We start from the raw sequence: 13,208 nt of genomic DNA, 5'->3' as shown, positions 1-13,208 counted from the left end.
CTGGCACTGAACCATGTCCCTAAGAACCTCATCTACACATCTTTTAAACACCTCCAGGGATGGTGACTCCACCACTTCCCTGGGCAGCCTGTTCCAATGCCTGACAACCCTTTCCGTGAACAAATATTTTCCTAATATCCAATCTGAACCTCACCTGGCACAACTTGAGGCCATTTCCTCTCATCCTGTCACTTGCTACTTGGGATAAATTTTAAAAAACAAAAAAGTTTCTGTCAATATTCAATTCTTACATGTTTCCCAATACCAAACCACATACAGTAACTTGATTGAAGCAACACCAGAGGCAAGAAATAGGCAAGCAGAAGGTTGGTTGCAAACCATCACATCACCAGCTACAGCTGGCACTAATTCCTGCATATTAATATCATCTGAAGAAAGGGTCATGCAAATTGCTGTTGGTGGTTCGTTGCATAGCAACAGCAAAGCAAGCTCAGAAACCCAAATATTGCCAGTATAGAGAGCCATGGCAAGCTCTCTGAAGATAGCACAAATACATAATTAGTCTGCAGAGAAACAGGACAAAATAGAGGAATGCTGCTCTTTTAACAGGAATTTAAAGATGAAAATCCAGAAAAACCCAAATGGCTTCCCTGCTTCCATGATATGTGGGAAGGTTTACGACTAAGCATCACATGCACTTGCAACTGTGGACAAACTGGGCTGTGCCCATCATCCAGGAGGGCGACGGAGGGACTCCGCAGCCACTCTCCGACTCCCACACTGCACATGGAGTTGTGGGCGATATTACCAGGTGGGTGGCACTGGGACATCTGACAAGGGTCCCTCCCCCAGATGCCCATCTTGCCTCCTCCATACACAGACCTGGGCTCAGACACAGCACATCACGCGGCCATCTAGTTCCTGCGGCTTCTGTGGGATGCAGTCTTCTGAGAGCTTTCACGGCTTTGGGACATGCATTTGTAAGTCTCCGCAGCTTTTTGAAGAGAGCTTTGAGGTCACCTTCAAAATAAAGTTTGCCATCCTTGTGAAGAGCAACTGCGGCTGATGTGCACCCTCCAGAGTTTCTAGCACCCTTCAGGTGTTATGATGCTTGAGAGCTGAATGTGCTACTGCTCAGGCCTGGGAGGGCTGCCCAGGGTACCACTGTTGTCCCCAAAACGAGGTTCTTTACCCAGTGTGCACGGAAATGAGCCCAATTTAGCACACTGATACAAGATACTGTTTATTACAGAGTTGTACAACTCTGGATGCTGCAATAAGGCCAGCATGCTAGAAAGGAAAGCATTCCTACATTCACACCCTACAGAGCATATTGGTTACATAATCATTTTAGTGTACAATAAGCAATGTTCAGCTAAGGACACTTTACCCAACCATCTTGAGATATGTGTTAAAGCAAGACTCAACTGATTGTGAGGCCCCAAAATATCTAAAGCTGCAAGGTCAGTAGTCTCTGTAGTTTCTCATCAGGTGTTTTGCAAGTCATTCTTTGTCAGAGGAGCAGACTGGCCTAAAACTGAAAGGATTTACATATCTTTAAGTTAACAATTACCTACAGGATTAATACTTTTAAGTGATAATGACTACACTTACACAAAGTAAAAAAGGATCACTCTACATTCACAGTAGGGTTTCAAGAGTCCTCTTCAACTATTTTAGGTACTTCAGCAACCAACAAACCACCTTTCTAACTAGAACATTCTGGTTGTCCCAGCAAAGGACACAGGCTGAATTTCCACCTCAGCCATGGTGACAGGACACTGAGGTGCGCTATGTGACACACTAGAAGGCACTTATGCTGACATCAAACAGTCCACTGCTTTTCTGCAGAAAAATACAGGGCTTCCATCTGCAAACCTGACTGATGAGCACCAACTTTACATGAACACAATGGGATTTTTTGTAAGTTAAAACAACCTGCATATGTTTTGTAGGAGGCTATGTAATTAGCTGAAAAATTCACCTCAACAGCATATTGCTATTTTGATAGATTTAATTTCAGTTAATGGGTTCAGAAGCCATTTTTCCCTACCTGACGAAATGCAAACATACCTCACGAGATACTAGGCAGAGTTAAATGCAAGTTGATATGTATTGATGTTTCATGTCCTCTTGTTTTGCAGGCTCTCTAACCTTCACTTGGCTCATAAGCTCTAATCCACCTGGGACCCCAAAGTGACACGAGTTCTCCTGAGAGAAACCACCACCCACATCTGACAGAAGGAGTGCCAAGGCCAAGTGGCTGAGCAGCAACACAAGGATGCTGCAGGACAGCTACAAGAAGCAGCCAGGTCTCCCAGCTCCGACAGTACATTAGGTCCAGATTTCAGTTACGTGCAACTCAGGCTCTTACAACACCCCTCTCTTCATAGTACTTGAGTTTTTTACAGTAGCACATGAATCAACACACCCATCATATAACTAGTTTTCTCTCTTTAAGTAGGGGAAGATTCACACATGCAGAGTAACATTTATTTTGGCAGGGTCTGTTTTGCTAATTATTTATGTTTGAAATGACTGTGTTTCTACTTTGCCAAAAAAACCCAGTGTGTTTTGCAGATGAAGCATGTAACAGTTCAGCTAACAGTTCATCGTCAAAGAAGGCCTGGTATTACAAATGCATTTAGTAGCAGGTACACACACGCTGCCAAGAGTTGCTTGAAGCCTACAACCCACACAGTCGGATGGTGCAGAACAGCAGCAGAAGGCATAAATCACACCGCCAAGTACCTGCAGCCATCCACCCAAAGAACTACTGAGACCTGGTTTCCAAACAAACAAACAAAAAAAGAGACCATGCAGTCTGGATAGAAACTGTGCCTCATTCCAGCTAAGACCCTGTTCTGAATCCTTGACAAGCCAGGACTCCAGCACTTACACCATAACCTTCCCAAGGCCAGTTTGGACACAGCCAGTGCACCCCTAGTGCTCCTTTCAGTCCTTCCTCCTTTCACAGCTCAGAGTCTCTTATCTCCTGCCAGTGGTCAAGTATTTGACATTGGCACGCAATTGACACCAGAGGTATTTTCCAACTGCTTTCCCTTTCCAGACTATCAATTGCAGTCTTAAGATTTCATAAGGCCCAGGAGCCCTCTCAATTGGTTATAGGCTTAGCACTTGGACATGGATCTTCAAAGATTGGGCTAGGGTTTCATAAGGCTTAATGTGGTCTTGGATCACAAAAATTATCACCAGAGTCAGGGGATGAACTATCCTCTGCAACAATCCTTCTGAATGCAACATAGAAAATAATCTGGTTGTTAGCGGTCATGGTGCAGTATACGTGTGTGTGTATATATGTAAAATACATACATATAATGGTTTTCCTACCAAGAAACATCCAATGAGAATGGCAAATGAGATATGTTTTCAAGTTGTTCTCACACTTAGTTTTCTGACTGAAACAGAACTTGTGAGCTGGGAAAGTTCTGATGCAAGCTGGCACCCTCCACTACAGTGCTGACTGCTGTTAGAGAGAGAAAAACAAAAGATCTGGAAGTAAATTCCCAGAATAAATCAGTGATCAAAATGGTAGTGGGAGGAAGGCTGTAGGCAACAGCAGGTGAAAGGGACAGAAGGTCATGAAGGGTCAGTGACTCCAGCTGTTAGTGTGATGAACTGATGTCATCAGACCCTGATAAAAAGTTTATTTGAAGAGCCAGGCTATAGGGAGGCTGGATCCCAACCCTGTGAGAATGCCACAGGCACGAGTCCAGGGATTTTAGGCAACACTACCCCATGCACAACAGGCCAGTCAAACCACTCTAGTTTCTGCACTGATTTAGATGGGCCCCATGATTTGGCACAAAATACAATGACAGTCTCAGGAAGTTGCCTGAATGAACTGCAGCCACTTTATATCCTCCTCTCACCATCTCCTATGTGCAAATTCAGTGCCCCATACCTTTGAACATGGCTGCAAAGAAGAGCTGTATTGTTTTAAAAAAGGCTAGTTCGGAGCAATATCCCTGACGCTTGTCAAAGTTATACTGGGATAAAAAGGTTCATGTTGGGATGGCTTATCACAAATGGGTAAGAGAAGTCAGTTATGCTGAAGAACAGTACAACTCAGTCTCCATGAAGGATACAAACCCATAATTTGAGAAAGAAGGCCAAGTAGAAGTACAAAAAACATAACTGATAAAGCTATTTCAGTGCAATATCATCTTTAGACCAGGCCTTAACATGTAGCACAAAATCTCCGTTGGAATAGGAAAAAAGGGCTAAAAACTGCTTTTAGATTATTCTGCTTAAAAAAAACCTAAAAAATCAACACACAGGATTTTTGTTTGCTGGTTGCTTTCTGAGTTCAGGAGCATATCATATTACTGAATAAGGAAATAAAGAGTTTCTATGTGGAATAATAAATTCCTGGACTTTGTTCTTGAATCTGTGCCACTCATGTCCCACGCGATCAAAGTGATCTTTTATCCTGGGAGTTATCATCTGCCCAAGATATTTACTGCCATTCCACAAACACAATTTCAGCAAAGATTAATGATACTATGAGCCTCTCTTACTCCTCCTTATTGTGTACATAAGTGCCACCTTCTGGCCACAACAAGGACTGTAAGAGAAGCAGTAAAGTAATATTTTTTAAGTTTTTAAGTCTAAAGAGTAAAGCCTGTGAAAAACTATTTTCTCTAGAGATAGTAATGGACAAAGAGCAAATGCCTACAGATTCAATGTGAAGAAATTTCATCAGGAAGGTGAAAGCTTCTTCCTGAAGTTCAGAGCTGTCTCATTTGCAAACATCTTTCTAATGTTGGTAGAGTGGGGAAGGATAGACACAAAGCACTGCTTTTAGATATATCTTCATCTGATAATGTCATTTGCCACAGTTGGCAGCAGCTGCAGCCAGTGGCCCAGAAAGTCCTTTTTATCTTATGTTACAAAAAATCAACGCACTGAAACCTGAAAAGCCACATAGATGCCACGAACAAGGACTGTGCCACTGGTATTTCTCAGTGCCACGGAAAAGAGCTCAAATCCCTCTTAGGGCATTTCAATAGAATTTCAGAGAACCTAACATTTGTCACCCCTGGACTGTGTTGCTGGGCTGCAGCAGCAACACACAACCCTACTGAATCAAGTGAATCTCAGCAATCTGTTCATGCATCTTCCATGAAGACCAACATACCTGTTGCCACATTTTATAAGCTTAGGCCTAAGAATTGTCGTCTCTTGCACAGGACTTCTTTCTCCTCCCTCAAGCATAATCCGAGTAGAATTTTTTACCAGTATATTGCAAAACCGAAAATGCTTAAAAGTTAATTAGTTACACATTCTTTCTTAAACACTTTATGGTTACATCCCATTGTAAATCAAGCATCACTGTTAGTACACAGAATTTTACTGCACCCCATGACACTCAGCTGTTTTGAAATCTCATCTTCAGAAGCAGTGACTACATCATGACTACTTGAACATCTTGATGTTAACAAACAAACTTTCTCCTCAGTGTGAGGAAGAAATTAAAAAAAAAACAAACAACAACTTCCAATTATTGCATTATTAATTACAAAATATGTATCTACTGTTCTTGGTGATTTTTAAGTCTCACTCCTTATGGGAGAAGAAAAAAGGCCTGAACGTGTTTTTTTAATGCCTGACAGAATATAAAACAAGGCACTTCAACACAGGTTCAATAGAATGAGTTACTGTAATCATAAATGATACGATATACTGCAAACAGATTACACACAAATAGAAATCACTTTAAAACCCAGAACCTCTTTTGTCCTAGATAATACGGAGAGGGAAGGAGAGAAACTAAAAGGAAAAACAGAGAGCTAATTATTGTTTCTGCACAACATGTTTGGAACAAACTCTTTTGAGGTCTAAAGTGAGATTGATGGGTTTTGTGAGAATCAGGAAGGACAAAGCCCCCAGTGCTTTTCACCTACTGATGCCAGTAGGAGGTTAAGCACAAAGTAAAGGAACTGATGCCTTCAATAAGGTATCACCAAAACCCACTGTAATCTGTGGAAGATTTATCTCTGTGAACTTCAGAAGCATGAAACTTAAATAAGGACAACAAGGTTTGATCCTATTTATAAATCATTTTGCAAAATAGGTATCAGTGCTAGACGGGGTGAATGTTCCCAGGTTTCACTCACAAGAAACACAGTAAGCTGAAAGCTGGTTCATTGAAGACAGTATTTTCTGCTTCTGTTGACTGTGTAATCTGATTTTTCTTTTCCTAAATAAACAAGAAAATACACACAATTCCTATTCAGTTGGACACAAACAGTTTTTTGCTTCTTCTCTTGCAGAGTGCTGCTGCACTTAAGGAGAGGCTGGGCATAACCCTTTGAAGTAAAATTTAATTGAATCCAAAATTAAATACTTTGTTTTAAAATACATAACAAGAAAGAGAATAAAGAATAAGGACCACAAAGTTACCGGAAAGAGACAAAGGTTATAAAAGTGGTGAACAGTTTCACATTTCTAAAATTTTTATTGCACTTGGCTTACATACATGCCCAGAAATTAACACGAACTCAGAATAGTGGCTGCCTTAGAATTGCAGGCTTTATTCAAATAAATGATTCACTACAAAACTTCATTTGTGATTGCTAATTTAAAAAAATCCAACTTCCTTTCTATTGTGCAGGTTTTCTAAAGCACTAATTAATTTTAATGTGATGATATGAACACATTTGTTGCAGTTGTTCTTATAAACCCCATATTGTGCTAAATGGACTATCAACCATCCCATACAATATACCTATTTCTGTATCTGTTTCCTTGCCCTGTGTCCTAAATTCCATATGTTCACATCATCCCTCAAGCCACAGTTTAAACATGACTTTTTCAAAATAATTAATTAGTCTTTGTTTAATGGCTGTTAGCTCTAATTAGTCTCTGTGCCTCCAATGGACAGCAGGAACAGTAGTACCACAGTGTTACAGACGAGGAAGTGATTTCTGACATAGTTTGATCTTCAGTTTTGCACCTACAATAAAACCTTGTCTAGCCTCATGATCTTGCGAGCCTCCACATGAAACCAAAGAGGTTGGTGAGATAACTATGGAGGAGCAAAGAGGTAAGTCGGTTCTCACGTGTCTACTGGCAAAATGTAGTCTAGATTGCACAGAAAACCTGAACAGCCCCTTGTCTTCTACCAAGTTAATATTCTATCCCATAAGCTTTCAAGTGCAAAACCTCCATTCACTTAGTAAGGATTTGCACAGAGACGTTGCAAAGTGAGCTCCTTATTATAATATTACCTTGCTGTATGATTTGGAATCTCTGTAAACACTGGAGTAATACTCCAGATCCACTGGAGGCAGGGGATTAGTGGGCAGTCCCATTTCCATAAGGTTATCCAAGACATTTTGTTAAAGGCAGAGGCTTCCTCCTATCCACTAAACATTAAAATAAATGGTTATACTAAGCATCAGATATAGACAACCCACACCTTCAGTGGTTAGCTAGCCATCAACAGCAATTTTAGGTATGGTGTCATCAGAAGTAGAAGGAAAAAAAAGTACTTTTTTAACACTAAAGCCAAGTCCACAGCAGTAACATCATGGCAGAGCGTGAAAATCTAAATGCTCACAAGACACAAAAAGCATAAATTTCCCCTCTTCTGCCTTGCCTCAATAAGTAGTACAAAAGTAGCCCCTTGGCCAGAAAAAAGTATTTTACATCACGCTCAAATTTTGGTATTCACTGAGAATACAAGACTGTCCACATCAGAAAGCTGCTTGCAGAATCACCTTGTTTTACTTTGGTCACTGTGCTGGTTTGACTGAAAAAAAGTTAATTTTTTTCAGGCAGTTAGAAACTCTTCTTTTTTGTAGCTGGCACAGTCATTGTTTGGATTTAGTTTGAAAACAATAAGGCAACACTCCAGGACAGAAACCATGTTTTTCTTCAAGTAACTTGCTAGTGGTTATGAGTTGGAACAAAGAGAATGTAAGAACCTACTGTTACCTTAGCTGTTGTGTGGGACACAAAGGTCTTCCTGGGTTCTCTCTCTGCATGTGCTGACAGCTAAGAAATGGGGCATAGATGGGGTACACCTTGACTGACACCCAAGCTGACCAATAAAAATATTCTATACCATTAGCATCATTGCTTCATATTTAATGAGAGTCAGGTTTTGGGGCTCAGGAGACCCCTTCCACTTCTGTTCCATTCCAGTTGAGTTCCATTTAGGAGTTCCTTTTGTTTGAACTTTACCATCCTGCTCTGGGCCTTTCTGCCTTTTTCCCCCTCTTCCCAGGCTTGGCTGATCGAGACCAGGTGCTGCTGCCTGGGGCTGGCTGCTCAGTGTCACCAGAGTTTGAGAGGAATTGCACTGAGTATCACTTATTTTATATCTTCATTTTATATATATTAGTAGTAGTATACTAATATTATTTTGTTATTTTATTGAACTGTTTTTATTTCAATCCACGACTTTCCCCTTTCCCTTTTGATTCTCTCCCCTGCCTGGTGGGGCAGGGGGTAGTGAGCAAGGGACTATTGTGGTTTTGATTACTAGCTACGGTCACTTATATCACTCCAACAGTGCAAAGGATGAGAGTCAACCTCTCTGGTGACCAACTGTTAAAAGTTTACAAAGTTTTCTAGGTTAGAACCCAGGACTTTAAACTATACCTGCATACTCACAGTAGATCTCAAAATCCAACTGAAAGCTGGCTGTGTCTAGAGCTTCTGCACACTCCACAAGGCAGGCAGGCAAAAAGCTCCCCCTCCTATGAAGTTTCCTAAAGCCTTTCAGAGCAAGTTCCAGGACAGCCTGCCTGTCTGTAATACCCGAGTTTACAAACAGTAAAAAGTAAAATAATGTATCAGCATCAATAAGCTGCTTCATCCTGTTTCAGGCATCTGATTTTAGCGTGGCATGTACTCAATGCCAACATTTAGAAAACAATCTGTAAATCCCTCTCCATGGTGTGAGGTAGATCTAGCCAGAGCACCAATCACGTAGCAAATACTTATAAATCATGGTAAACACATACAGGATATAATATAAAGTTACAGAATATAAAGTCACAGCAATATGTTGAACACAGCAGGAAAAAGAGTTTTGTTTTTCCACAGAACATAGGATTCCAGGAAATTCTAGTCAAAATCCAAAGTTGTCCCATAAGGTAAATTACAACAATAAAGAGTGATAATGCACCAGTGATAACTGATCCTTATCAAATGAGTCAGAGAAACACTGATAAGCAGACACAGATAATCAAAGAACAATGAATATGACATTTTTATGGATGGTCATTGTCAATCACCTTCTTTATCAATGATGATGCACAATGCTAATAATAATTTAGGACACTGTGCAAGGTTTAGGATTCTTAACATCTCCAAAGATCAAGATTTAACATCACTGCAAGAAAAAAAAAAATTACAGACATATCATTATGTAAAACCCTTTAAGCTAACTGAAAATCACTTGAACTTGTGATTGTGACATTATGTGCAAAATGACAAGGACTATACCGAATGCAAACATATTTCAGATTTCAGCAAGCTTGAATAAGACTTGCACATGTATTTCATCAGCTGGTACAAAAAGAATCATTACATCACGTAACTGTAATTTGTTCCTAACAGTAACTTCCATACATTGGTGAGCCCATTTATTGCTCATCTGTTAGAAACAAAAGTAAAACAAGGTGAAAAAACTAAACCCACACACCAACACAAGTCAAAACTGTTAAACAATACATTTGGAATAATATGGAACAATATTTCAAAATATATATGAACAATAAGAATGGTATTAAATGTTCTATGAGCCATACCAGATTACATGGTCTTTAAGGCAAGGACCATCCTTTAGATTGCACGAATATATAACAAAATGCTGAGCATTGTACATCATTTATTTGTACAATGGCTAAGGTTGCTATAAAAGCTGCTTTAAATAATAAACTTGCTGCTAGCTCAAGTACCTTCAAATTTAAAATTGACAAAAGCATAATGAAAATAATATGCTTTTCATTAAGAAATTATATTATTGTCTAAAGGTAGTTATAATACAGTATAAGCAATGGCAAATTTGACTTCAAAATTATCAAGCATATTATCTTGATGAAGCAGATTTGCTTTGAACAGCAGAGCCATAGCCTAGTAAAACCCATACTTAAGTCTAAGACTGCAGTAATTAACCTAGTTCACCCTATCCAACCCCAAAATCATAATGTTCAGCCCCTGAGGAATTGGAACATAATTCTCAATGAACTAAAGTTGCCCAGGATAATTCTACAGACTCTAAGGATTTGTTTATGCTGCAGGCAGAACCAGCAGTGTATTCTAGGACACAAAAGCACACCAGATTTTGGCTTGGTAAGGGAATGGGCAACGGAGTTCAGCACTGCACAGCAAGAACTAACGCAGTGAGCCCATCGAGCACCACGGCACTGTGGCTACCAGCACCTGAACTAGACAATTCTGAAACATACTGGGGTACATCTACATTATTTTTTCCCCTCTGTAGGTCACATAAAAATCTAATTATGCACAAATTCTGATTATAAACGTGCTACAAAGGCAGATATTTGAAAAAATAAGATTAGTAATAAAACAATACCTAACACACAAATAGCAATGAGGAAAACAGAGAAGTATTTAACACTCAGTTTTTAGAGGAGTCACCTCTAGAACCTGTAGTGACACCCTGTGAAAGGCAAGTATATAATATAAAAAACTTGAGAAGTTTTAATAGGTAAAAAAACTCCCAAATTTAATGTGAATTTCCAGAACAAGTGGGAGCTTTCCCTGTGAAGGTTTAGTTTTCCTGTACAAGTTACTAATAGTTACTAATAGTGTTTTGAGAGCACTGCATATACATTATAAAGTACACACTGGAAGGAACATAATGTCAGGTACTCAACACTATAGAAACAGCTGTCACCATTTAACACCTAGGTTTGAAACCTGAAAATTAATTACCAGTGCAGGATATCCATTCTCACTCCCTAAGCCAGGAGCCCTTAAAGAAATAATTCTTACTTCTCAGAAAGCTTTTTAGTTGATGCAAGAACTGGACACAGACGATTTGCGTTTTTTTCAATCTCTCACCACATATTTCAGTTCTACCTTTGCTCTTATTTTTCAGATAGCAGAACAAACTACGTTTTGTGAGTTTTTGGACAGTGACATGAAAAAGAACAGTACTAAAAGCTACATATAATTTACCATGTTTAAACTGGCAAAAATTACAAAAAGCAAGGACAATCACACTAGACAGGCAATATTATCTTTTCCCCCTGCTCTTTTCTAGCTCGTCAACTTTCTTTAGACAAGAACTACAAAAGCTATTTTTTTTCCGGTAAAAGATGAACCTACAGATACTCATGACATCTGTTAGAGCTTTCTATTTGCCACTAGAACCTATTTATTTTAAAAACTCCTCCAACTACCAGACATATAACTGTACACCAACTCCTTAATCTACTCATAATCTGAGTAGAACAAAAGTTCTTCTTCCTCTGTCAACTAACTTTGAATTTCAAGACATTTTCTTTGTAAGAGGACTAATTGTTGGATAGCCACATGTTGATTACTGGGAGAAGAGACTCCCAGTAGCAACGTGCACCTGATTAACAACTGAGAGTTTAATAGTAGAACACAAAATAAAGCCAAATGGACTTTCTGTGAGATTTCCGTAACATTCTGAGTCTCCTCTTTCCCATTCACTCTCTTGTTGATGTACTGAAAAATGAAATTCCAAGTTAAATAGTAACATTTTGAACAGACTGCATCAGGCAGTACCCTGCAAACCTGACACCACTATGATGCGACACTGATACCAACACTTTACTAGAGCACTTCAATGCACTTGACAAATGTGCTCTTAAACAGATGCTGACAGGTAATGTTCTTGAAACTGCATATATGCTGCAAAGTGTAGTTTTTCTCATGAACTTCAACCCCCATTGTCAGCATGGATGCAGTAATTCATCAACCATCTTCTTTAGTGTTATGTTTGAGAACAGCCTTTCAATTCCGCTCTGTTTTATGTTTAAGCAATCAATGCTGTTTTCTCCCACCGTGATAGTACCTGGAACACAGGAGGTTCCACTTAAATATGAGAAGAAACTTCTTCACAGTGAGGGTGATAGAGCACTGGGAAAGGCTGCCCAGGGGGTTGTGGAGTCTCCTTCTCTGGAGACATTCAAAACCCGCCTGGACACATTCCTGTGTAACCTCATCTAGGTGTTCCTGCTCTGGCAGGGGATTGGACTAATGATCTTCTGAGTCTTTTCCAGTCCCTAACACTCTGTGATTCATGCTATCGAACACACCCCAGTGCTGGTGCGTTGCTCTTGCCAGAGTGGGGTTTAGCATGCGCTGTCTGCTACCTGCAAAACACGACTACAACCAACCAACTACAGCATTTTTTACATACGAAGCCAGAAGCAGGCACTGCATTCGCCCCAGCCCCCACGGCTCCCCGGCCCAGACGCGCCCCCTGCCCTGCACACCGAGACAGACCCCAGCCACCCCAAAATGGCCGAAGCAGCTGCAGCCTCCCCTCAGGGGACGAAGCCGCAGAAGCTCCTAACACTATCTGTCCACTCAGTGGCTGAGAGAACACACCGCCAAACCCGACCCACCACCGAGGCCTACAGCAGGCGAGCAGTGGCGGCAGCGGCAGCTTTATCCCCGCCATTTCCCCTCCCCGGGGCGGGGCCAGCGCTGACATGGCGGGGGCCCGGAGAGTAACCCGGCCCTGGTCACGTGGTGCCCGCGCCGCGCGCGCTTCCTCCTCCTCTTCCCCCCCCCCCCCCCACCTCTGTCTCCTGTGGGTGGTGCGAGGCCGGGAGGCCTGCTCGATCCCAGGGTGCTGTGCGCGGCGTGGGCTCCGCCATCCCGCTGGGAGAGACGGTCTGTGCCGCGGCCCTGCCAGCGAGACGCCCGCACCGGACGAGCGCGCGGAGGGAGAGGGGAAGAGCGCGACCCCCCCGCCGCCCCAACGGCCATGTCCGCGCGCGGCCCCTGAGCGGGACTGAGCCGCCCCTTCTCCCCGTCCCCTCCCCCGCGCGGGCGCCCGCCCGCAGCAGCCGACGCCGCCAACATGGAGGCCGTGAACGCCTTCAACCAGGAGGTGGGAGCCGGGGAGCGGGAGGGAGCGAGGGAGGGAAGCGCGGGCCGGGGGGGCCGCGGTGGGATAGGGGAGGTCACGGTGGCCGCCATTGCTCCCCTTCCAACCCGCGCTCGGCTTCCGGCTCTGGGCCGCGCGGGCCCGGTGCGGCGCTACT

General features: G+C 41.9%; 1 protein-coding gene across 3 annotated transcripts in view; it reads left to right on the top strand.

The window, feature by feature from the left end:
- The first annotated feature begins 12,743 nt into the window (after nt 1–12,743).
- The window catches only part of SCAF4 (SR-related CTD associated factor 4), a 46,709-nt gene continuing 46,244 nt past the window's right edge, over nt 12,744–13,208 (top strand). For 2 of the 3 annotated variants that reach the window (XM_065862602.2, XM_071810395.1), the window contains exon 1: nt 12,745–13,054. In XM_065862602.2, coding sequence (XP_065718674.1) covers nt 13,025–13,054 — 30 coding nt within the window. In that variant the 5' untranslated portion in view covers nt 12,745–13,024. Of the gene's footprint in view, nt 13,055–13,208 lie in introns of all 3 variants that reach the window. The other variant, XM_065862601.2, reaches the window with a different exon arrangement.

The sequence above is a fragment of the Patagioenas fasciata genome, chromosome 1, assembly GCF_037038585.1.
Source record: "Patagioenas fasciata isolate bPatFas1 chromosome 1, bPatFas1.hap1, whole genome shotgun sequence".
Taxonomy (NCBI): Eukaryota; Metazoa; Chordata; class Aves; order Columbiformes; family Columbidae; genus Patagioenas; species Patagioenas fasciata.
Note: the sequence above shows the minus strand (reverse complement) of the source record. Positions and strands in the feature narration are given on the sequence as shown.